Source organism: Rhamphochromis longiceps, linkage group LG11, assembly GCF_057381845.1.
Source record: "Rhamphochromis longiceps isolate RC_006_pf linkage group LG11, R_longiceps_female_GT1.1, whole genome shotgun sequence".
Lineage (NCBI taxonomy): Eukaryota > Metazoa > Chordata > Actinopteri > Cichliformes > Cichlidae > Rhamphochromis > Rhamphochromis longiceps.
In genome coordinates this window covers 31,749,484-31,774,576 of record NC_140567.1, presented here as the reverse complement: position 1 = coordinate 31,774,576, position 25,093 = coordinate 31,749,484, and the positions used below count along the sequence as shown (strand labels likewise).

At 38.5% G+C, this 25,093-nt stretch overlaps 1 protein-coding gene across 2 annotated transcripts in view; it reads left to right on the top strand.

The window, feature by feature from the left end:
- bbs9 (Bardet-Biedl syndrome 9) overlaps positions 1-25,093 on the top strand; it is a 174,949-nt gene that overhangs the window by 57,067 nt on the left and 92,789 nt on the right. For both annotated transcript variants that reach the window (XM_085423661.1, XM_085423662.1), the window contains exons 16-18: positions 638-733; positions 2,759-2,931; positions 3,112-3,264. In XM_085423661.1, the coding sequence (XP_085279787.1) occupies positions 638-733; positions 2,759-2,931; positions 3,112-3,264 (422 nt within the window). The remainder of the gene's footprint in view (positions 1-637; positions 734-2,758; positions 2,932-3,111; positions 3,265-25,093) is intronic.

Below are 25,093 nucleotides of genomic sequence, written 5' to 3'. Positions count from 1 at the left end.
CCACACCAAAAGCTTAGCTCTAGGTATAAGTTATAAATAGGGAACGAATACTATATAAAGCACAAATCAGTAAAATGTCAACAATTTTTTTCATGCACACTTTACCGTGTGTGTGTCTGTTTAGTTCTTCTGAATTGACTACATCTTACAGTTAATGATTCGTAATAGCCAATAATCAATGACGTGGCTACCTAAGTGTTTTACACAAAACCAGATGATTTAAGCATGAATGGAAAGCTAGTGAAGGCAATGAGAGATGTGTAGCTGTGCGAATGTGTATACATTTATATGAATAATCAACGGTTATGTATCGGTGTGTGGTTGTGTATTTATACGAGTCTGTTTATGCGTGTTTATTTGTGATTCCGTGTGTGTGTAGGTCTGAGCTCTGGGAACGTCTGTTCTGCTTCCCAGTTATCTAACAATCGGCCACAGTCAGCAGCTCTGACGTCTAAACACACACATATAGTGTTCATACTGAGTGTGTGCTTTTTGTGTGAATAGAGATTTGTGTAAGCTTATTTTGTGTTTGTACATGCGACTGTATCTTGTTCTCCTTTGTTGGCGTCCTATATCATGATAGCCTGTCCTATCTGTCTCATCTCATAGTTTTTTGTCTTTCTGTCTCTCTCTGCAGAGTTTTCAGCAAAATCAGAAGATAAGGATGGGAATAGTTTGGCTTTCCAGCTTCTGTCAGGAGCCAAGGTTACTGTGCTAGCCTCCAAGACCTCCCGTAAGTCTAACAGCACTGGATAATGAACGGGATTTTAATAAGATTCATCTTTTGGCTCCATTAAAGCTGTTTAATTGTGGGACTAAAACAAGTCTTGCGAATTATCTGTTTCTAATACAGTCCTGTTCCAGGTGTCTATTTTTTTTTACCAGATGTCTTTCTCATAGGCTGTCTTCACCTGCTAATTTCTTTTGATAGGTTTCAATTACTTGTGATAGAAAATCCTGCCCTTTTGTATTTCTTGGAGTCTTTGAGGACCTTTTGTTGATACCTGTTGGATTAAAAGAGAATAGGTAGTTTGGTAAGTACAGTGGTCCCTCGCTATAATGCGGTTCACCTTTCGTGGCTTCGCAGTTTTGCGGATTTTTTTGTGTATGCTTTTTTTTTCTTCTTCTTCTTTTTTTTTTTTTTTTTACAGCGCATTGTGTTCTGCATCCTGATTGGCTGTAGACAATTGTCAGTCAGTCTCGTGCCTTTCTCATGTACAGTACAGAATGCATTCAGCTTGTCGAATTTACATAAATCTTCGATCACTAGCAGTGTGACTCTGAAGTGCTGTACTGTATGTTTGTAAGTTTTCTCCCCAACAAACACAACAATGTCGATGAAACGTTTTGCACCGCCAAAGGCACCTGCGGTAGCACCCAAAAGGCAGAGGACGATGCTAACCATCGCACAAAAGGATGAACTTCTGGACATGCTAAAGGAAGCTAGAAGTTACCGTATTTTTCAGCCCATAAGGCGCACGGGATTAAGGGAAACAAAACAGTCAGATAAGTCAAACTTTACTCAACTCAAACTTTACTCAACTCATTCTTCTTGCTTCCTCTATTGATTCATTAATGTTGAATTCTCTCGCAGCTGCTCTATTCCCATGTTCTGGACCTGAAAACAGGGTTTGATCTTTGGTGTCATTCTATAACACTGGACTTATTTTTTGGCCGAAGGTTTTCAACTTTGGTAGTTTTTAAACATGAGAGAAATTTTCATGCCTGTCTGAGAAAAGTGTATAAAGTGTGTAGTGAGGGGGTTTTACAGCTGTAAGACAGCTATAATAATTGTACAAATTAAAGCTGGCTACTTCAGAGATTTCACCTATCGCGGGTTATTTTTAGAACGTAACTCCCGTGATAAACGAGGGACCACTGTATTATAATCTTACGGCAAGAATGTTGTAGGTTCGCAACCGGTTGGTCAAAGGTTGAGTAGCTCCTTGAGTACCCTCACTAAGAACCTTCTTTCTTTCTTTTCTGAGCATGAAGGATTGTCTCTATAGTAACCTGCCCAAGGTGTACCCCGCCTCTAGCTGAGTGTCAGCTGAGATAGGCTCTATATACCTGATACTGAGCTTTTAATTTTTACATACACCACTTTAAGTCTGACTTCTTGCATCACTTCCATGGACTTTTACAAACCTCTTTGGTCTGTGTACTAATAAGTTGTAAGATCTGAATTGTATTCACTGACAGCTTTCAGGAGTTAATATGAGACATTCATATTAAGATAATTCAAAAACTTTTTTATTGTTATTTTCAGGTTTTTTGTTTGTTTTTTCCTCTTTTGGATAGTGAAGCAGTGAAGATAGACACAGAGGAAAGTAGGGTGAGAAAGATAAAGAAGATATGCAGCAAAGGGCCGGGATAGGATTCGAACCCAGACCGCCACTCTTTGGCCGTGCAACATGTGGTTTTCTGCTCATCCACTGAGCTAAAGTGGCACCTGTGATTCTAAAACTGTATATCCCCTTAATCCATTTCTGGTTCTTAGAGATCTTTTTATAAGTATCACTTGTCACTGTGTCACTACTTATATTCGTTTGGTGTTTCATTCTTAACAAACTTTAGTACCAGGTGTTTAAATATATGTTCTTAGTTGCATACACATTTACACATTACACAAGGCTCAGTGGTTTAGATAGTTTTAACTATTTAAGATCTCTAACCATCTTTCGTTAGCATGTATCATCAATTATATTTTCCATATATGCATAAATATTTGATATTATTTTATGTGTGTGTTTGTCAGAACGTTACCGTATTCAGAGCGACAGTTTTGAAGACATGTGGTTGGTTGTGAAGGAGCTGGTCCACAGGTTTGACCAGCATTTCTCCAAATTGGGAATCAAGGATTTCAAGAAAAGTTTCAGCGGACCTCTCCCACTGGAGGAGTACTTCCTGTCTGTAGACAAGCACTTCCAGGTACTAACACACACCGAAGTGGTGTAAATCCTTCATTGTCAAGGGTCAGGGATTAAAAAAGAAATGACTTAAATATCAGTCAATTTAGTTATTATCAGTTCTGTCATCTGTCACCTTTATTTAATTTTATTAAGTTAAACCACAATTTGTCTGTTAAATATTTGTCACTTTGTCTCTTAGCTGCGTGTCAGTGCTCAGAAATATCAGGACCTGCTGTCGGAGCGAGCAGTCCAGTTCCGAGCCATCCAGCGCCGCCTGCTGACTCGGTTCAAGGACAAAACCCCAGCACCCCTGCAGAACCTTGACACGCTAATGGATGCCACTTACAGCCAGGTCAGACACATGCATTGAGGTTTGCTTTTTTGCTTGGAGTCTTAGATACCCGCACTGTCTGATGTAACTCCAAACGCCAATATTAAAGAGGGAGAAGCTATTATTCAAAGAAGCCATCTGACGTAGTTCAGCATCTGTTTGGGACAACTCTGAGAAGAGACCCTCAGGCATGTGGAACAAGCACAAAGCAAGACATCTTATATGACCTCATGGTACCTTAGAAACTTCCAGGAGGGGCGGGTACAAGAAACTTTAGGGCTGGGTACTTACTGAGATTTCAGTACGGCTTAGCATGTGTTTCCCTATGTTTTTATGCTGTTTTGTGTCATCTTGAAAGCACACTCACACAAGAACGAAAGGGAGCATATGTACTTGGGAACAAAAGTATCAGCCCAGTGCCCTGTCTAAAGTGTGTGTGTGTGTGTGTGTCCAACTGGGTGTGAGCACACAGCTAATCACCTAAACAGAGGAAGTCTATAAATCTCCAAAATGTAGCCCTCACACTATAAATCTACACTAACACATCATCACAGTGTGTCTCTGTGTGTGCTGTGTGTATATTTGTGAGGACCAGTTGGACTATTAGCTCTCATGAGGATACTTGTGGAAGGTGAGAACATTTTGGCCAGTGCTCACATTTTGGCACCTTTAAAGGGTGTTTGGGGGTTCAGATTGGTTTCAGGGGTAGAGTTAGTATTAGATATGAGTAAGATTATATGATACTTAAGTTTTATCAAAGATGGTTACGTTGGTCAGGTATGCGAAAGGTGTCTTTTTGCTTTATTTTCTAATAGACCAGGCCTGGGCAATGTAGGGTACATGGATTTCTCAACAGGTGATTTCTTTGCAGTGGTTGAGTGTTATTTTTCAACATGTTGGCTTAGTGTTAAGATCTAATCAGGAAATGAAAGACTCTTATATTTACAGATATATAGATATTTGTGTCAATGTGACACCAGCGGCTGACAGAACTGAAGTATTTGTCACCCTGAAATGAGAACGTGTTGGCCATTCAGTTGAGATTATTCATTTTTGGGCAGGAGAAGGCTCAGTGTAAGTGAATGTCGTTTAAACTGTAGAGACACACTGGCATGTGCAGCTGAGGTCCGTATAAAGTCGATTTTAAAACAAAGCAGCTGTTCAGCTTTTGTCTCTCTTTGTTTAACTGTGAGGTATTGGAGGGTGGAGCAGTACTAGTGTCACCGTGATATTGCACGTATGTGTTTGTTAGACAAAGTGATGGTTGCTTGCCCCTATTGTTTATTCTAATTCTTGACTTGGCGGTCATTACTTCCACCTTCCATTAGCCTCTCGTTAACATAGCAGGGCTAGGTGACATCATCTCTTCATTAGCTGTTAAAGCTTTCAGTACATTACTGTTTGGCTTTGTGTGATCAGAGCCGCTTTCTCTGTCCAACAGCGTGCACTAACAATACCTTAATTTAATGCAAATTAACTTCCAGAGCTCTGAGAGTTTGTTGGAGCTTAATGAGCGGAAATTAATGAGCTTGTTGAAGTTCTAATTGCCATTTTAACCCAAATAAATAGTGTTCACCTTGGGTTGTCTTGACTCTTGCCAGGATAAGCAATCAGAGAGCCTGATCTAAACATGTCTGCCTTAAATGTTAATGTGTGGGTCTGCTGAATGCCTATCACCTTAACCATTTATTCAGCAGTACTTATTGTGCTCATACATCAACAGCAGCGTTTTTAGACATGCTGAAAGAGATTTTTTAAAAATCATCAGCGGGTAATTTCAGAACATTTATCTAATTTTTTTTATAACATTAAAAAATCTGGGCTATTGAAAGGGTAGGTTACTGAAATGGCATGCATGTCATGAACCCCACACTGCTCTTCACATGTTAAAATACCATTCATGGCACCCCTCAGCTGGATAAGTGATTTGGGGAGTAGTGTCTGATCATTTTAAGGTAATCAAAATAAATAATAATCATAAATAAATATACTGCTGCATGTGTTCACATACCTTTCTGTACTGATATGACTTCATGCTCATTCCACATGCTCAGAGCGGTTTTGTAGTAAATTTGGCTAATTAGCACATGCCTATACTGCAGTATTGTTTGGGCTCTCTGTGCTGTTGGTTGTGAAATTAAAATGATTTGATGCTTTAATAAAATGTTGTAGTTGCATAAATGCAAAAAGTGAGCCACATTAGCCCGTTTCTAGCTGGTTACTGGGCAACATGAAGACATTATAATGTGTCCTATATAATTCATTTTTGTGGATGTATATTGAATATTATTGTCATGACATTCTAATCATAAAATTGATTTCATAAACTGTCATAGCTGCATAAAGCGAAAAGCAGGTCATTTTAGTGGTTGCCAGGCAGCCTGATAACATCATGACATATCACGCAGAACTAAACATTTTTTAATTTAAATTTCAAATAACTGTTGTGAAATTGTGGTTGATCGCTATCCTTTTCTGAGCCTGGTTCTGCCAGAGGTTACTTCCTGTTAAAACGGAGTTTTTCCTTCCCACTTTTGCCAAGTGCTTGTTCAAAGGGGCTCATCTGATTGTTGGGGTTTTCTTTGTATTATTATTTGTCTTTACCTTAAAATATAAAGTGTCTTGAGGCGATTACAGCTGTGGTTTTAACATGTATATCCACAAATGCAAAAAAAAAAAAAAAAAAAAAGGCAGTTTTTACCTGTTTTTATAGGAAGGAACTTTCAAGAGTCTAAGATGTAAGACGTGATAATTTTTCAGCATTCTGGAACATATTTAATGTTTTTAATTGCTGGTACCAATTTTGGTGAGTAAAACTTTAGAGAGGACCTTTGATTAATTAATTGGTAATCATTAATCTGCAGGGGTTTTTTCTTTCTGTTTTTTTTAATACGGTGAGCTCATGTAAAATTAAATAACTCTGTGTACACAGATACTTTGTTTTTAGTCACTAATTTACTCATTTTGAAGATCCGTGACAATAACAGCAACTTGACTTAAATGATCACTGTAATCAATGGTTTGTCGTGCATTGACTTGTTGCCATGCTGGAACCGTACTTTTACTTTCACCAAGGCTTTGATAGAAAAGTATTGGTGTAACTCAAAATAACTTGTCACTTATCAATTTTAGTGAATTAATGTAATTTAAATTCATCATTTCTTTCAATTTACAGTAATGTGATGATATCACATTGTATTACTGGACATTGTTGTTTTTTGACTTTGACATGTAACCTTATAACTCTTAAGACTTCCAGGCCGGAGTTTAAATCTCCTCTCAAAAAGCCATTGGCTCACACTTTCTTTCTCTTTTTAGCTGTTTATACCTTTGAAATTTTGACTCTGCCTCCTCAAGCTAATGCGTTCTGGTGTCACTCCTGTCCATCACACTTTTTCCCCTCTCTCTCTCTCTCTCTCCCTTTCTGTGTCTTCCTCTCTTCCCGCCATCCAGCGGCCTGTATGCGGGAAGTTTCTGACACACTATACACTCTGTAATGTATACACACCCGCCATAATGGAGGCTATCGACGGGCTGGTCGGAAGAGTGATGAATGCATCAAATTAATAATTCATGTCAGTATTAAGAGTCATGCTGCTGATGCCAGGGCCAACTCAGCAGTTTGAATTCTGTAACTGGATGAATTTTGTGAGGATACATCATATCTTCATTTTTATTAGAAGGCTTGACAAGGACATTAGATAAGCCTTAATTTGCTATTAATTTGGTGTTTTTATCTGTTCTTTTATTTATTTGTTTTATTTCTTTTATTTGATCTTGAATCATAGTTTCTGTTTATAGATTTAAGGGTTATGAATTCTTTTTCATTTTCTTGTCATTTCTAATCAACCAGTGTTATCTGCATGTATCCTTGTTTCTATTTTTAATTTGTCTAAAATGCATTTTTAAAGTTCTTACAGTTCAAACTTTTCTGCAACAAATAGTATTTAACAGTCATTTGGTTAAATGTAGAGTCACCTTTTGGGTTTCCATTTCAATAGTTGCAACAGTTTGCTCAGAGGCATTTCAGTGTTCTTGATGTAGGAAGGTAATATATTGTTCATGATTTTTACCAGGTCATTTAACCAGGTCAAAAGCCTACCAGGTAAAACCTTGTTGGAGTAAGAACATAAGATGTTTTGTGGAGGTTTATCCCATGAAGCTGCGGCTCCATGGGTGCATTCACACTGTTGTTAGGATGGCAAAGGAATGTGCGGCTAAACAGGAATGCTGGTGAACTAGGCACCTCTTTCATTTTGGCTCAGAGGAATGTCTGCTGGGTAAATTTTCTGCATCAATCTTGGGCAAACGAGGGGGGATTTCCCCCTCGTTAGCGGTGTGTGTCTCCACATGCAGTGGCCGGCAATCGCCGACGCGCCGTCAGAGATAAGAGGAATGAGCTCCCTGTGAGAATACTCTGTGGTCGGCTGTGCATTTATGCAGCCGAGGATAATATTTCCATTGTTCATGCTGCCTTTATGGGCCAATATTTTATTCATGAATTCCTAAGAGCTAGCAAGCCACGTCTTACTTTATGTGTGTTCGTGTAAACTTTTTCATGTGCCGAATACAGTGGCTTGATTCCAAAATACACCAAGTGCTTGAACTAGCCGAATATGATTGATGAGTTTCAGAATAGAGTAAGACCCATGAATGATTATTTTTGTGTCAGAGTGGCTCGTATAGAAGAGAAACCAGCTATGGACAAAATCCACCAGTTTGTTTGGTGGCTCCAGGAAATTTCCAGCTCTGCCCTGTGAGCGCTTCTGTCTTCTGTCCTGGTTGGAGGTGTGTTTCTCTTCCACCTCCCTCCCTGGTCCCTCCTTAAAAAGTCATCAGTCATCACATCCCCTGTATTTTACACGCTCCCCCTCTAACTGGTGTTTGATTAATTTATGGCTACTAGAGGTTTGACTGGCAGTGCTCCTCCTTGTAGCTACCTCATCGGCCTCTCAAATTCAAGGGAGAACTCAGGACTGTCATTCATAGAAATAAAAACTAAATCCCCTAAAACAATTTGTGGAATTGAAAGAAGAAAAAAGCCAAAGGGGACTTTTCTGTTTCCATAAATATTTTCTTCTATTTCCTCTGGAGGTGAAATTCCACCGTTTGTTAGTATTAGTATTAGCATTAGCGTTGGGCTAACAAGCACGGCTGTCTGGGAAGTGGTGGGGGGCTCAGGAGCCAGGCCGCTCCAAGCCAAGCTGAGTCTCTGTAATTATGAGTTCAAACGTTGGAAGAGGGCAGCTCACTGACTGACGGCGTGACTGACAGGCCGTACACTGGCCTCGCAGGGCCCCTAATGGAGGCCTCTAGTAGACAGCAGCTTGATTTATCTGGCCCCAAATGGAGCTCTAAACATGGCTAAACACTGATCCCACTGTGGAGAACAGGACCACCGCCATTAACAGCCAGGCTTCTCACACCATGTATCTATGTGGGTGTGTATCAAAGAGTGCATGAGGAAGGTGTATATATTTGGCCATTTGTTTGTGTACCTATATGTGTATTAATGTGTGTAATCATAATTTTGCAGATATATATTTGTGATGGAGATTGCTGGCTGTGTTTGTATGCTATGTTTCTATATAAGTTCAAACACTTTACAAGATTATACTTGCATGTTTTCCCCCCTTATTTGGCTGTGCAAAATTTCTGAAGTTGATAAATTAACAAAATAGAACCAGCGATTTAGACCAAATTCACAACAATAAATTAAATACAGACACCAGAAATTTCCAACAGCCAATTGAAAAGAGTAACACATAAAGTCATGAAGAACTCTAACCTGACCTTCTGTTTGATATTTGTGACTCAGCATGTAATCACACATGTAATGGAGAGGTAAAGATACACATTTACCAACATTGATACAACAATATGAACTGAAGAAAACTAAATATCATTTGGGTGTAATGCAACTATACTCCTACTCTCTGTTACCAGGAACCACGAGGAACCAAATTGAAGTCAGTATGCTAGGGTTGGATATCAAATTTCAATGTGTTGTCCTTGAAAATTTGAAATCTATTACTTAAATCTCTGACTGATTCTTGGTAAGTTTTACTTTTTTCTTGGATTAGGTACAGGACTGCGCAAAAGTTTTAGGCAGGTGTGAAAAAGTACTGTAAACAAAGAATGCTTTCAGAAATATAAATGATTGTTTATTGGCCCCAAATGTATTCTGTAAAAGGACAATGACCCCAAACATACAGCCAAAGTCAGCGTAAAGAAGAGCACAAACTACTGGAAGTGATGGTATGACCCCCATAATGTTCTGATCTCAGCATCACTGAGTGTGTGTGCGACTACATGAAGAGACAGAAGGATGTGATAAGGATGGTCACACCAAATATTGATTTGATTTAGATTTCTCTTTTGTTCATTCACTGCAATTTTTTCGATTGATGACAATAAGTAATTAACACTTCCATTTCTGAAAGCATTCTTTGTTTACAGCATTTTTCCCTCACCTGCTTAAAACTTTTGCACAGTACTGTATTTTCAAATGTAAGTCTCACAGATTTTGCATACATTCATCTGCTTGTGTTAGCAGAAAAATTGAAGAGATATATTTCTGCGAAGTTAATCTTCCATTTTGTACTAGAAAAAGTCAATTATGTAAATCAGGATTTTGAAAATCCTGAAACAAGCTATTAAAGTTGCTGCTTTGTTAATGAAACCTATACATCATAAGCATGCTTTATGATGAAGCTCTCAGATCTGTCTTTATGTACTCCTTTCATCTGTCTTCCGTGTATCTATACATGAACTCTTCTCTTAGATGACGGTGATGTGTTAACACATTAACAAGGAGAGGTAGAATATGTGTATTTCTCTGGTGTAACTGGCAGCCTCTTAGTTCACGTGTGTGTTTTTACGTATGAGATTAAAGGGACGATGGGAGTCGATAAACTTCCACTTCCTCTCTCTTTCTCTGTCTCACTCTTAATAATTTTATTCCCCCAGGAGATATTTGTCCCCATGAACACACAGATTTAAACTCATTAGATGTCTTCTCTCACCCTCACACACACACATACACTGAGACCCATCTGTGGAGCACAGAGGGGCGGTCGTGGACTGGTTTGTTTTTCTTCAGAAAACTGTTTTCCTTCAGAAGGTCTGTTTATGTGACTGTCTTATCAATGAATGGTTGTCTTTCATTCAGCTGACTGAGATTCAGTTTTCTGTACGTGATTCTGTGAGTGTGTGTGCGTGATTGGGGACGCTTGTCTCCTAGGTGTGAGATTTTGTCTTTTTTTTTAATTTTTAGGGGGAGTCTTAGCAAAGCCTACTTTATCTCCAGATACACACAGACACACCTGCATATAGACTGTTAGAGCCTCCGGGTGAAGATTCCAGGTGATGGCCTGCAGGCAGGTAGTCAGCCCAATAAGAAAGAGAAAGTTATTTTTAGCCGTTGTTTAACTCCTGTCCTTTCATGATCTAACTGTTTATTATCTTGAATGCATTTGCTTTACATCTTTAGAATTAAACCTGAGCAGCTAGAACATCTTGGTTAATATTTTCATATAAACAGTAAAGAAAATGTGCAAGCTGCATTGCTTTATCTTAGAGAGAATAATCTATACCGTTCCAATCAGCTCTGAGGAACTTTATAGTATCTTTGAGCTCACAGTTGTGGTTTTGCGGCCTGGATCATTAGCGTTTTGGTTTACTCTCATTCTGATCATGAGCATAGTTTTCAACCACATAAGGAAACTGTTTCCTGCACAAAATCCCTAAAAACCCCTTTGTATGCAACCTGCCCATCACCATTTGGCAGACAGACAGCATTAGCAACTAGCTGATAAACATGAAGCATGTGGTTTCTGAAAAGTCTGATATTTTTTTCCACAAATGAATGTTAAAGATTCCCCGTGTGCTGTCTGCTCAGTATAAACAAGCGTTTTCTCTCCTAAAATGTTTGCCAGCTATACCATATGTGGCGTTGCATGTGTGTAAGGTTTAAAGCTGGCTGTCCACTTTTTTTGTGGTCCATTCTCATGGCATTGCATATGTTTCTGTTACACTGTTACCTCTTCTAGTTTTGCTTTTAATTGCTTTGTCTGCTCTCCAACTTTGATTAGTCATGAACAAACAAATTGGATTATTTTGTCAGCTTTTTTCAATTATTTTTGATTCAGATAGGCCTTCCATTTAATTCCAGGTAGCACTAGCTCATCATTGAGTGTGTGTAAAGTTAAAATGTTTCAGATTAACTGTTTAAAGCCTGGTCATATCAGCAGGATCAGATAAATGTTTGTGATGAAGCTTTGCTTCCCAGCCCAAAACAAATGTGCCCTGCCCTGACCACCACGTGGATTTGGTCCAAGTCTGGCTCTAATTTCTTATTCCCTCAGGCTTGATCAGGTCGAGTTTCATTTTATTTATCTTCCCAAGATTTTAATCAGGTTCGGGCTCATTAAATGCTGCAGTGGTTTGGGTGGGATAACGCACAATCCACATCGGTTCCACTCGGCCACATTTTTGGACCCAGCATACGCTGCTGTATGAAAGTCATGTAAAAGAAAAGAAAACACTGAGGGAGGAAGAGAAAAGTGAGGATGAAACATCTGTACTGTTCTTTATCAGAGAGGCATAGATGACCTGCCAAAGGATTTCCTCATAGATGTGGTTGAACTGGAAGAGACTTTATTATTAACATGTGGATATGGTCAATGGTGGGAGGGGTGAGAGACTGTCAGGGAGGGGATCAAGAGGGTGAAATTCATACAGGAATGAATGGAAGAAATGTAGAGATGAAAAGGCAAACACAAGAAGGATGTAGAATTTAATAAAAACTGAGAATTGTGATATGCCAAATGTGAAACCATAGCAAGTCATGGACTGAAGATACTGAAATATGGAGGAAAGAATACAGACAAGTGCATAAAAACATAATTTAGAAATTACCTTCTGACATCTATGTGTATACTGCAGATTCATGCAGGGAAAGCAAAGTATCCATTTTACTCCGATTTAGGATCTTCTGAGGCCCCAGCTACGTTATTATTAATAGCCTGCTACATAACTATTGAAACAAATGACCCTGCTCAAACTCTTCTAATGGTTTTGAGCTTTTTTTCCTTTTGTTCCTCCTATCAGTGGGTTTCCATGCTGTGTAACAGCAGAAGCCCTCCTGAATTTGCACCAAAAATGCAAAATGCCTGCTGGCTAACACAGGCTCTATAACTCTTGTGAGGAAATAGTTGGCAAAAATCGCAGAGATGCATTTGTATGTTGGACTCTTTAATTTACAGGCTATGAAAGTAGCAGGCTTACATGGGATTAAAATCACAGATGCAATTTGTATAAATTACTACAGGTAATCCTAGTCACAGGGATTATGATGCAGTTTATTTTTTTTAAACAGTGGAAATACAGCATTTCTATTTAAATAACTTCTGTGAGGATGCAAAAAAAATGATGCAGAAATGAGTCAGAAATGTAAACTATGTAGAAAGATCAAACTAAAGAGACATGCAATGAAGATAGAACAGAGATTGAAGTCACATAAAAATAAATTAGGCGGATGGAGGGAGAGTCGTAAACCATCTCCTCTCCCCCGCCTTTCCTTCTATCCTGTCCTCTGATCCCACAGCTGACGGAATCAAAGAACAGATCTGAGTTTTATTGTCTTTTCCCCATTCATCTGCTTTCATCTGTCTACTGTCTGTCCTGCAAATGACAGAGTTATACAATCTTTCCGTCATGCCACTAAAGAGGAAAAGAGCAGCGAAAGTTTACAGAGTGTAAGGAAAGAGGGTGAAATTTGAATTTATTATGTCTAGGAAGTTTGGCACTAGTAACAAAAATAGTAGAAGAACTAGGAAATGAAGTAAGCACAGGAGAAAACAATGAAATGCTACATTGGAAGGACAAAGAAATAATAAAAAAAAGCACAAGATAGTAATTTAACTGTATGATGAAGAGATTTTCATCAGTGCGATCTCACCCTGCTTCTGATATTGGGCTTACTGGTAGAATATTAAAAGGTTTTAACTATATATAAAGGCTTCTCACTGTGCTTACCACATCATTTCTCATTGTGTTCTGTTGCTGAGCACCAAGCTGAGATTTAATAAGTCATCCACGTTGGAAAGCTGTCATGCTGGGAAGAGATTAGAGAGGCAGAGATTACAGACTGAAGGCTTTTTTCCCCCCTGTGGCTTTAATTAAACACACTGATAGTTCAGTGGCATGGGCCCAGCTCTGATTTTACACTCTGATACTGGACACTGACTTCAGAAATCTTCTTCAATGCGAGTGAGACCTGGCACACTGCTAATTGTCCCTGCGGTCAAAGGTCAATTTTGGTCTTGTGTCATGGTTTCATAAGTTCCCACCTCATTTCTCTGGCACAAGAGTTTGAACTGCAACATATAAAACCACAGCAGGGTGCTGTTTACATTCTGCTTTGGTCTTTGGAAGCTGTTGTTTAGCCAAAGAGTAAATGAAATCAGCTTTGCAGCTCACAACACAATGTGTGCAGTTTTATGTTGTCGACCACAAACTGTAAACTTATGCTTTCAGTGATGTTATGAGTAAAAAGATTGCAGTTGAGTGGTGATTGAAAATGTCCATTTGTGCTTTGTGGTCTGAACTAGTGGCAGTGACTACAGTGGTAGGGGGATGTAAAACTACATAGAGAAAGGGCTGTTCCATTAAAAAACATTCTCCAAGAAAAAAAAAATACAAGAAAAATAAAGTAGTAGGTTTATTTGACAAACAACAAGGTGTTGTTAATCAAATGTGCTTCATTAAGTTTTGGCAGTTTGCATTTCATTCAGGTTTGTGTCAACACAAATCAACAATCTTTGCGCCAATGAATTCACCCCAAAATCAGACCTTCCAAAACCCCAAGCATTACATCTCAAAATGCACAGTTCTCAGTTAACATGGTAAATGTTAACATTCAAGACAGTACAATTAGAAAAAGACTGAGCAAGTATAGCATGTTTGGTGAGGTTGCAAGAAAAAAGTCTCGTCTTTGTAAAAAGAACGTGGCTTTGGTTTCAAATTGTGATCTGAACGAACCACAAGACTTCTGGAACAACATCCTTTGGACAGAGAAGGCAAAGTGAAGATGTTTAATGTTTGGCAGTGCATACCAGCACAAATTCTCAATAGTAACTGTTAAGCAAGGTGGTGGAAGGGTGATGATTTGGGCTTGTCCTGTTGTATGATCCAAACAAAACAACAGGACCATTTTCCTGAGCACACCAGCAAATCTACATCAGAACGGCTGAAACAGAAAACACAACTTCAACCCTATGGAAATGTTGATGTGGGACCTTAGTAGAGCTGTGTATGAACAAATGCCCACAAACTTAACTGACGTAAAGCAAAGTTGTAAAGAAGAGTGGGTCAAAATTTCTCCACAATGATGTGAGAGACTGATAAAGTCATACAGAAAATAATTACTTGTTCCTTGGTTCTACAAGGTATTGAATCATCGGGTGTGATTACGGTAGTTTTTGCATTGCTGTGAAAACTTTCTTTTTCATATACAGGCAGGCACAGACTTGCCGATACACTATATCTACACGACAGGAAATTTGCCACATGGATCTGATTTTTCATGAATAAATTCCTGTTCATTAAGGAAATGCCATTGCAGTAATGATCCCAGCATGTGCGTATGTCTTTACATGATTCAATTAGCTGTGAATAGAGTGCGTATGGAACAATGATATCCTCTGCATATATGGAGACCATATGCAAAAAAGGGACAAGCTGGCAGTCTGTTGAATTATAATAGAGTGGAACAATATACGCAGACTGCATCCAAAGCTGTAACTAATGGATTCTGAACATAACATGAAATGTGCGTGTGTTTGTCTCCGGTTTTCAAGCAGAAACAGTAACAAGTATGACTATATATAAAGAAGGGTAATTTCCAGGTGACATCTGTTTTTTTTTTAGATATAAACTAATATTGAGCAGCTTTTTAGATTTTATTTTGACTCTTGACTCACTAGATGTTATAGGTTGCTTTTGTTTTTAATGTTGCTGATACATTTTTATTACAATACAATTTGAATATTGCTGATTACTTTATAAAGACCGCAAAAGCTGATGAATAAAAAAATGAATTTCACTGGCAAGCTACACCATGCAGAACAGTTGCCTTTTGCTAGCAAATGAAGGGTCAGTAGAGACGGTCAGATAAGCCAAAATACGTGTCCTAGTAACAACTGATAGTTGTTGATCTTCTGGCACTATTTCATTACTTGGTGGAAGAGATGTTCATATTTCTGTTCTGTTAAATAGAACTTCTTCACTCTCAGTCTTGAAGAAGGAGGTGATAATATGGTTATGAAAACCATTGTGTAGAGCAGTCAAACTAAACGGTGTATGAAATCAGTGCTGCATTTTGTGGTTTGGCAGTGTAATGTTGTACTAGACATTTTCGTGTCATGAAAAATGCTAGAAAACCTGCATTTGCGTTCGTAAAACAGCTGTATCAGTGATCAGCGAGTGACTCTACCTCTAATAGAACCGAATGTGAGAGGGAGAGAAAAAACTGTAATGGGATCATGCTTTATCAGTCCTTGAGAGTATTGCGCACTAAAACTGTAAGCTCGGACATGCAATTACCACTTTGCTTTCTGAACCGTGCTGTTATGTGCTCCTATAATTTATCCTGACTTTGGTTTACAGTTAGTTGGACAGTTAAAGACAACAGTAGGTTTGTAAAACTTGGATTGCCATGCTTTGTCTTTTTTTTTTTGCTTTGTGTAGAATGATGCAGAAAGAATAAGTAACACCAGAGGCTCCTTTACTAATGATTTGATCCATTAACCATTGAAGTAGCAAACTGGTGGCAATAAATAGAAGAAATGTCTGTACATTCTATTCTTTATGCCATTAAAACACGTGTGTGTGACCTTACTTGACTGATCACCTCACAAGTTCACTTTCTCCAAAGTCAACATGTCTGTGTCTGCATGTTGTGTATGTGCGTTTGTTTCTTCCGCCTCCCAAACAATGGCTGATTTATAAGATTACACATATTTACTCTGTAATCAGCGTGTGTGTGTGTGTATGTGTGTGTAGTAAAAGAGAGTGTGGCGGCCGTGTGACGCCAAGCTGAGGATATTTATCTTGTTGCAGTGAATTCCCAGAGTTCTCCTCATTTTTTTCGTCTCTGTCTCGCTCCCTCACTCACTTCTCCCTCTTTTTTCCCCCCTCCCTTGCCTCCTTCAAAGGAAGCCATTGAGAGAAAAGCAAACAGACATGGTGGGGGCAGCACACACACACACACACACACACACTCAGGTATATACACAGCAATGCCAAGAGTGTGTTTTTAGTTGCAAATTATTTAGTGTGGTTTTTGGAGTTTGTGCAGTTTGTGCAAATGTGAGTGTGTGTGGACTTTTATAATTATGGAAGTGTGTTGCGTGTCCATGGTTAAGTGTGTGTGGAGCTCACATTACAAAGCTACAAGTGCGTTTGATTGGATTAACAATTAAAGCAAACGTGGACTGTGTTATCACTGCTAGTATCACTGTTGCATTAACGCTGATCTCATTTGCTCTGCATTAACTTTGTTAGCGTTCAGTGAGCTTTTGTCTTTCACAGTTGTAGGATTTTGGAATTTTGATGCAGCTTGCCACAGCTCTTTAGCCCCAAATTAGTGTCGTTTTCACTGGGACCACAACCAAAACCATCACCTCAGACCTGGCGCTGTGTGTGTGTGTTTGTTGGCTTCTCAGGTCTCTCTGGTCTGGACTGCATCAAGTGTGTGGTTCAGTGTTGGACCAGGGGACGCTGTATGAACATGTTGTGTTACTAAGTTTGTGTAAAGGAATATGCACGTATGAACTGACATAATTAGTATATTTTGTTATTAAATATTATATTCTTCATAACCTTGGAAACAAATTAAGATTTAGTCATTAAAAAAAGTTAACAACAGAGTTACAACAAAAACTAAAGGAAGAACTACGGCTTTACAATTCTATTTTAAATTACAAATATATATAAATACTGCTGTACTATTGACTGTCAAGTTACATATTACATATAATATAAATATATATTAAGATTATGTGGATTTTTAGTGTAATATTTGCACATTGTGTTAAAGTAGAAGAGAAAAATAGTGACTTGTAGCTGTTAAAGAGACATTAACTCTGTGTTCATGTATTAAATGATTGATTTAGACTGAATAATATCAACATATTAATGTATAACACTAAACAATATTATTATATACAACTAACATAGGATTTCACAGCTTTATAGTGACCTAACATTTGAATGATTTACAGTCAATATTCTTACAAAAACAAAAAAACACTTTGCACCTGTGAAATCATTTTCCACTCATGATGCACAGAAATTTGGCATTTCCAAATACTGTGCTGGCCAAGTGCTCATAAGCCCTCCAAGCTAGGCATTTTCAGTTTTCAATTGGCAAAAAAATAAGCTTTACTGGACCTTCAAAGCTGCAGATTCAAAAACCTAAAAAACACATCTGCAGTTGACTGGCTGATTCTAAACCAATTTCTGTGGATTGTCTTTTTAATTTTTTTTAAACTTTTTTACAGTCACGGTCTCCGAGCTATTGAATGAGTAACTAGCAAGTGTAATCACTTAGATCATTCCCATCGGTTCAGTGGTCTAGTCATAGAGAGTCCGGGGAAAATGACGCAAACTTGAAATTATTGCAAATATTTGTCCCACAAATCCCATAAGCCACTCAGACAAACGCAAACTGTCCATTCAAATCATACATACAGCAATGATAATGAATGCATCTACATGTTTAAACAGAGAAGTGCTACATATTTGGTATGTTCCTGTGGTATTATAACAAGCTTGAGAAAATTACATTTAATTTGACATAATATTTTTTAGTCTGGTAACTGACACTCATCAAAAGGGGTTTTTGGGGTCAGTTTATACTTCACTGCCATAACAAGAAACTCAAACAGCCCCAAAAGGACATCCTTTTGTATTCTGCTTCCAGCACAAGTATGACATGTCAACCACAAGATTCGGGATTATGTAAATAGTTTGGAATTGAATTATGTGTTTTGGAAAGAATGTTAAATATCTGAAGGCAAAATGCCTGCTGCAGTCACTGTGGTTCAGGGTGTGTTAAGTTAACAACATGCATGTTGTACAAATAAGTGTATACATTTCTTGATATTATGTTGCATTATATATAATTTCCACATTACATCTATTTTCCTCTATATAATATCAGTCATCACAGAAGTTTTTTTTCTTAAGTGGGAACATAGCTCTGCTGCTTTAATTCATTTGAACTAAATCATATATCTCTTGTCATTTGACATAATTTTTGCTGAAGTTAATTACAACATGGCTCATGTAAAGTATGAGAATTGCCACTCCCTTCTCATTGTGAAACAACTGTAGTAAAATATTTTAATTAACATTATTATTTATAATGCTTTACATTTTTTTATAATGAAAGTTTTACTTCCCTTATTTTACTACATCTAAGAAATTTAATAAACAGCTTTGTTAAAGTGGCAGTTGGACAGCAGGCGCAGAGACCTGTCAACGATATGTACCAACTGTTGACTAGCAACCCACCAAAGGAGTAGCATCTTTAATGTCTCAACAACAAGGCCAGGATTTTTCACTATTGAAGCACAAGCATACTCATCTCAGATCAGCTTTTTTGTCGTATTAAAATTATTGCTCTTTGTCGAGACCTTCTCTGAACATGTGTGACTTATATGCAGTGTGACGCTGGGATTGGGAATGTATCAGTCAGCTGTTTAGCTGACTGTTTAGCTTTTCATTCTTGATCAGCAAAATATCCCGTCTGTGTGTCATATTGAATTTAAAGTCAAGTTAAAATATCGATGACAGATCATCCAGACTGAATACGATCATGCAGCAGAACGCCTGCTGGACACACAGCTGGACACACATCTGGTTCTGCATGTGTGTTTTTGTGTGTGTGAGATCACGTGCACATGGGCTTTCAAACTTGATGCACATGTTCATGTTTACAAATGTGGTTGCGCATCAATACTCGTGTGTAAGTACGTCCGCATTCATGCAAACAACCTGACGCGTGTTTGTGCGCCGTATGCGTGCGCACATGTGCAGCCTGGGAGGTTAGTGTGAACTGTTAATGACAGGCCACTGTGTGTGTATGCATGTGTGTGCCTGTATTGTATGTGTGTGTGTAATGAGTAGAGAGAAAGGTTTTGTGTGATTATAGGGCTCCTCTTAGGACCAGAGAGACTAAATATGGCTTCAGACTAAACACTGTCCCCCTCCACACACACACACACATGCTCACACACCACACCACAGACCACATACACATTGGCAACATACAGCACATATGAAGAGAAAAGTCTGAAAATAACTTGAAGATATTTTTATGATCAGACAGGACAGGAGTTATCTTCATCCTGTGTGTTTCTGTGTTCCTCTAAGTGTGTTAAAATAAATCTAAACTACAAATTATTGAAGTCCAGTAGTAAGTTGTCATGTGGTTTCTTCATGTTCATTTTGTAATTGCAGCTTAGACAATTATAGTTGGACATTAAAAGCTTTGACTTCAGAAAGCAGTATCCATTTGAAGAAAAGCTTGAAACTTATAGCTTAAAATATTTGTTAACAAATTTATATTTACACACTTTATACATTTTCACAATATAGTTTAAGGGCAGTTAAAGGGCAGGGGGAATTCAACTCATGATGGCAGCTTTGGGTTTTTCAGCTGTTATGTTGTGACTCAACCTAAATTGATGACATTTGGAAAACTGGTGCTTAATGGAGCTGTAGATGGTTGTTTTGAGGTCTGGATAAAAACAGTAGTACAGTAGGTGTACAGTAGATGGCTGCTGGGAAACAGGGCTTACTTTTCACTTAAAATTCAAAACTAAAAGTTTAAACAAGCAAAACAGAAAAACAACAAATGAAAAATTAGGAAACAAAAAAGTCAAATGTTTCAGATTTCTTTATGTGTTGTTCTTAATTATATTCCTCTTTTGCTGTATTTTTCCTTTCATATTACACGTGCTTTTATTGGATGACAGGGCTGCTCTGCAAGGAGCCCAGTTTAACATCCAGTCTTTTTTACTTTGGAGCCATGCAGTTGAATTATGTGCAAATGTGGTTTGGCATTGTCTTGCTGAAGCAAACACAGTCCTTCCAAAAATTTTATATATATCATCTGAATAGCAGTCATAGCAGTGCTCTGGCCTTCAAAGATGCAAGTGTCGCGCATGCTTTGTGTCCCCTACACTCGTGTAACACTGAGAATGCTGATTTTTGAACAACAAACTGGAATAGTACTCCTTATTTATGGACTTCAAATATTTCAGTTTTACGACTTCAGTATAGTTTCTCTATTGGTCCCAGTCTAATTTAAACTTAAAATTATTGGACTGACAGAAATGAAATCACCTACAGTTTTGTTAATTGATTAGGATTGCTTAAGATTTGTATTATGAGAGGAAAATGTAAAGGAAACCAGAGGAACAAAAAGATTAGATTATCTTGGTGCGCCCCTTTTTTGGTGACTTTTAACTATTTTCTCACATTTCATAATCCAGTGGATTTGTTAAAAATTAAGTAGAGGTCTTGCATAACCATCCACCTTGAAAGTGGACATCATCATCTATCTATTATGGTGTCTTGGAAGAACTTCTCAGTTATGTAAAAGATGATTAATAGAGCTTTGAAAGGAAACAGAATGGTCTGTGTCAGTGAGACTCAATAGATTTCACCAAACACAACTTTAATGTCTCGATTTGCTGCAGAGTGTTGTGCTCTTTGGTCTGTTTTAACACATTTGAATTAAATAATTTTATTGTAGTGCATAGTAAATATTTGATTTTACTTTTGAGCAGCTGAGAGTCAGACTGTGAGAAAATGTATGTGAGGCCTGTGTTTTCTTGCACCACTGAACTCTCAGTCGGGCTGGTAGAGTTCATATATTTTTTGGCTTTTGAGAAAGGTTTAAAGCCACACATACGCACGCACGCACACACGCACACACACACACTGCATTTGCAGCTGTTTTGGTGAAATGGGCCCTTGAGTTAAGTCACATCACATGCTATTAATACAATCTCGCTAACAGCGTGCGTTGCATGTGTGCATGCAGGTCTCTTCGGGAAAATGTCTGAATTTCGTGTGGGGACCATATATGTGCGTGCGTGCTTCAGTGTGAATTGTTTTAAGTACCTTGCTTTATGGCACGAGTGTCTCAGTATATCTGTTTGAACTCTGACCTCAACCACACTTCCAAACAGCTGTGCCTGCCCTCTTTATTAGGTGTGTGTGGCTGTCAGTGTGTGTATTATATTCATGTGTGCGTTAGTTCTACGCCCTCCGTCTCCACTTTCTCCCTTTCTTTCACCTGGGCTGACCTCCTCATTCAGACAATGTGATGTCACATCCAGATGTTTCCAGCTTTTCCAGTGTGCTTTCATTACAGACACATTTTCTGTGATATAAAAACATGAACCATTGTTTAGTTAATGATTGAATCCAGCTTTTTCTCAACTCTCTACTGTTAGTACTGCTGATGCAGTCTGGATGAAACAATATCAGTTGTTTTCTTAAAGGCACATTTGGAAATGTTGGGAAACGCAAGTGGGGAAAAAAAGTGTTGTAGATATTGTGCATAAGTGAACTGATCAAACATTTACAAGTTTGATATATTAGATCTAACAAGAGGTTATTGCAGGCAGAAGGTTGTGAAATTTGATAAATCCTCAGAGATTCCATCCATCCATCCATTCGCTTCCGCTTATCCTTTTCAGGGTCGCGGGGGGCGCTGGAGCCTATCCCAGCTGTCATAGGGCGAGAGGCAGGGTACACCCTGGACAGGTCGCCAGTCTGTCGCAGGGCCAACACACACGGACAGACAACCATTCGCACTCTCATTCACTCGCACATTCACACCTAGTGGCAATTTGGATTATCCGATTAACCTATCCCCACAAGCTGCATGTCTTTGGACGGTGGGAGGAAGCCGGAGTACCCGGAGAGAACCCACGCAAACACGGGGAGAACACGCAAACTCCACACAGAAAGACCCCGGCCTGATGGTGGAATTGAACTCAGGACCTTCTTGCTGTGCGGCAACAGTGCTAACCAATCTCCTCAGAGATTATTTCACGAATATAGCAAGATGTGTTTTCAAACTTTAACGCCTTTATGGCATGTTTTTTTTGGTGTGTGTGTCAAGTAAGAACATTTTATATCATACATATGCTTTTCATTAGTTAGAAAGAGACTCAGTTTGTCATGAAAATGTTCATATGTATTTTTGTAAGGTCTTAGTGTTATGGCTTTTGATTTACAGTTTGCATGAAAACATAAATAAAACGCCTCTCACGTAGTTGCCCTTTTGTTGACTTTCTAGTAAAAGTCATTTACCGTATACTCAGGTGTTATTTAAAACTCATCGATGCTTAATATTTTAAAACCTTCTCATTTGACATTAACACTTTTGTTTGGTAAGTATCACAACTCGTGTTGCTTAAGACCTTTGGGTTTCAGTCAAACACAAAAAAATGTCTGATGGTATGTAGCATGTAAAACATGTAGTTAGTGTGTAGGTGAGCACACATGACATCATTCATTTAAGTGTCACTCAAAGACAATGCATCACCTCCTATTGTAATTTAAAGATCAGTTTTATTATTTTCTAACTAATAGTTATTAGGCTTTTATTCTTAAGTTTACCGCAGCATGTATTATTATTTATCCAGGATTGTCTTTGGTTCAGTTATCCAGTTGTGGAGTTTTTGACACATGTCTGCCTTCTCTTGGATATCTAAAAATGTTGTTCAAAGCATCCATCCATTCGCTTCCGCTTATCCTTTCCAGGGTCGGGGGCGGCTGGAGCCTTTCCTGATTGCTTACAACTCGGTCACACTGGCATGGAAGGGGTAGTAAAAACAGAGTAAAAGTTGTATCTCACCAAAACATTCACAGCACTTTCACAGTTTTCACTACCACTCAGACAATAGCTGGCAAGTGTACGTGGAAAAGTAGGTGTCTTCCATGCAAGCTCCGGGCAACTGTTGCAGTCTGCTAGCTACCAAAGGAGAGATTTTTGGTGTAGCAAAATAAAAATGTGTGATCAGTTTTAATTTTCAGCCACCAGCAACCACTAGTTGCATAGAGCTAACTACTCAGGAAATACATATTTTTTTTCTTGCAACCTCTCCAGATAGTTGCCAACGTGCCTCTGGGCACGTTTAACTGTGGCATTTGCAGTACATCTGTCGCATGAGGGATATTTTCTTCTGCAGAGTAATATAACTGTTGGGCATAGCTCTTACTAAAAAAGCTCGTGACAAGGTTTGTGGGTCATTTTTGAGTACATGTGTTACAATTTCTACAAAGAGACATTGTAAAAAAAAAAATACTGTTGTTGTTTTTAATTTAGGGGTGAACTTTCACCTGAAAAAATAATTATTATATTAATATTCCAATTATATTATTATAACACATTGTCAAATCCTTTCTGATTTTGATATTTTCTATGATTCGAGTTTTGAAAATTATTAAAGTTATTTATTGCTGCTCTTTCGACACATTTGTGACTTAATGTGCTGCAGGTGTGACCGAAGATCTGTCTCAAATTTATGTGTAGACACAATCTAGACATTTTTTGGAAGCAAGATAAGCCGTCTAATCGTAGCCAAAATCATCAGTGCAGCCTTCACACAGAACCCACTCCCTCCTCCATCCAGCTGGACGGACCAAACCCGCTCATTATGTCAGCACTGGGTGGGCCTTGAGTCAACCAGCAAGCGAATGTGTGTGGGTGTTGGAGGTCACTTCTGAACCTGTCAAGGTCAGGTCTCACAGCCTGGGGCTACTGGCAATCTGGGGCTAGGCCTGGGTGTTAATCCTAGGTTGGGTGTCACTGCGGTGGGTCACACTCTGCAATTTAGTCCCCTGCTCTATCCAGGGCCTCTGGCCCCTAAGGACCACCCAGCACACTGTAGCAACTATTGACCTCTGTATCTGTGTGTGTGTTTCACAGAGAAGCAGAGGGTGTTTGGATTTAATTATACAATTTATTTTTTTGCCAGTGTATAAAAGCCAAATGCCTTAATGCATTTAAGCAGTAGACACCTTAAGTCTGAATTTGCATGTGTGATTGCAACAGTTTTGTATTTGCATATTTGCAGCTATGTATCCTGCTTTTGTATGTTTTGAAGTTATGTTGTTCTTAAGGATTTGTGTTCATTTCTGTAAACTGATCTGCCCATATTTAGGACATTTTCTGACTACAGAAAGACAGACATATTCATCCATAAGTAAGAGGAATGAGGGGAGTGAGGGAGGGAGTGCAGCTCTCCCACCCACAACTTATCAGTGGAGAATAAAGCTCTTTGTTCATGACCGTGTGAACACACGTGTCAAAGAAAAGCAGAAGGCCTCTCTCTCAGTCTCACCAGCCCAGAAAAAACACAAGAGTTCAGCTGACTCTTTGTCGGAGTGGGACAGCCTCATAAATCACTGCACAGGGTTAGAGCAGTCATACCGCTGAACGACGGCCTGTTAAAGCATCTCTGACAGCCTTGATTGGGCAGGAGGTCAAAAAAGTAGACTTTTACTTTTTTGTTTAACCAAAGAAACCACATAAACATTAACATGTCTTGTATTTTTTTTTTACATTAGAGGTATTTAGTTAGTTGCTTACAGTCATCTAGATTGTATCAAAGAAAGTGAAACAGTGGATTGGGTATCAGCCTCTAGATCTACATCGCTCATCGTCACTGATCAAGTAATTTTCAGAATGTTATTGAATTTCTTTAGCTAATTAGTTAATAATTATAAGGCATTATAAGGCATTTTTGCCTTATATCTG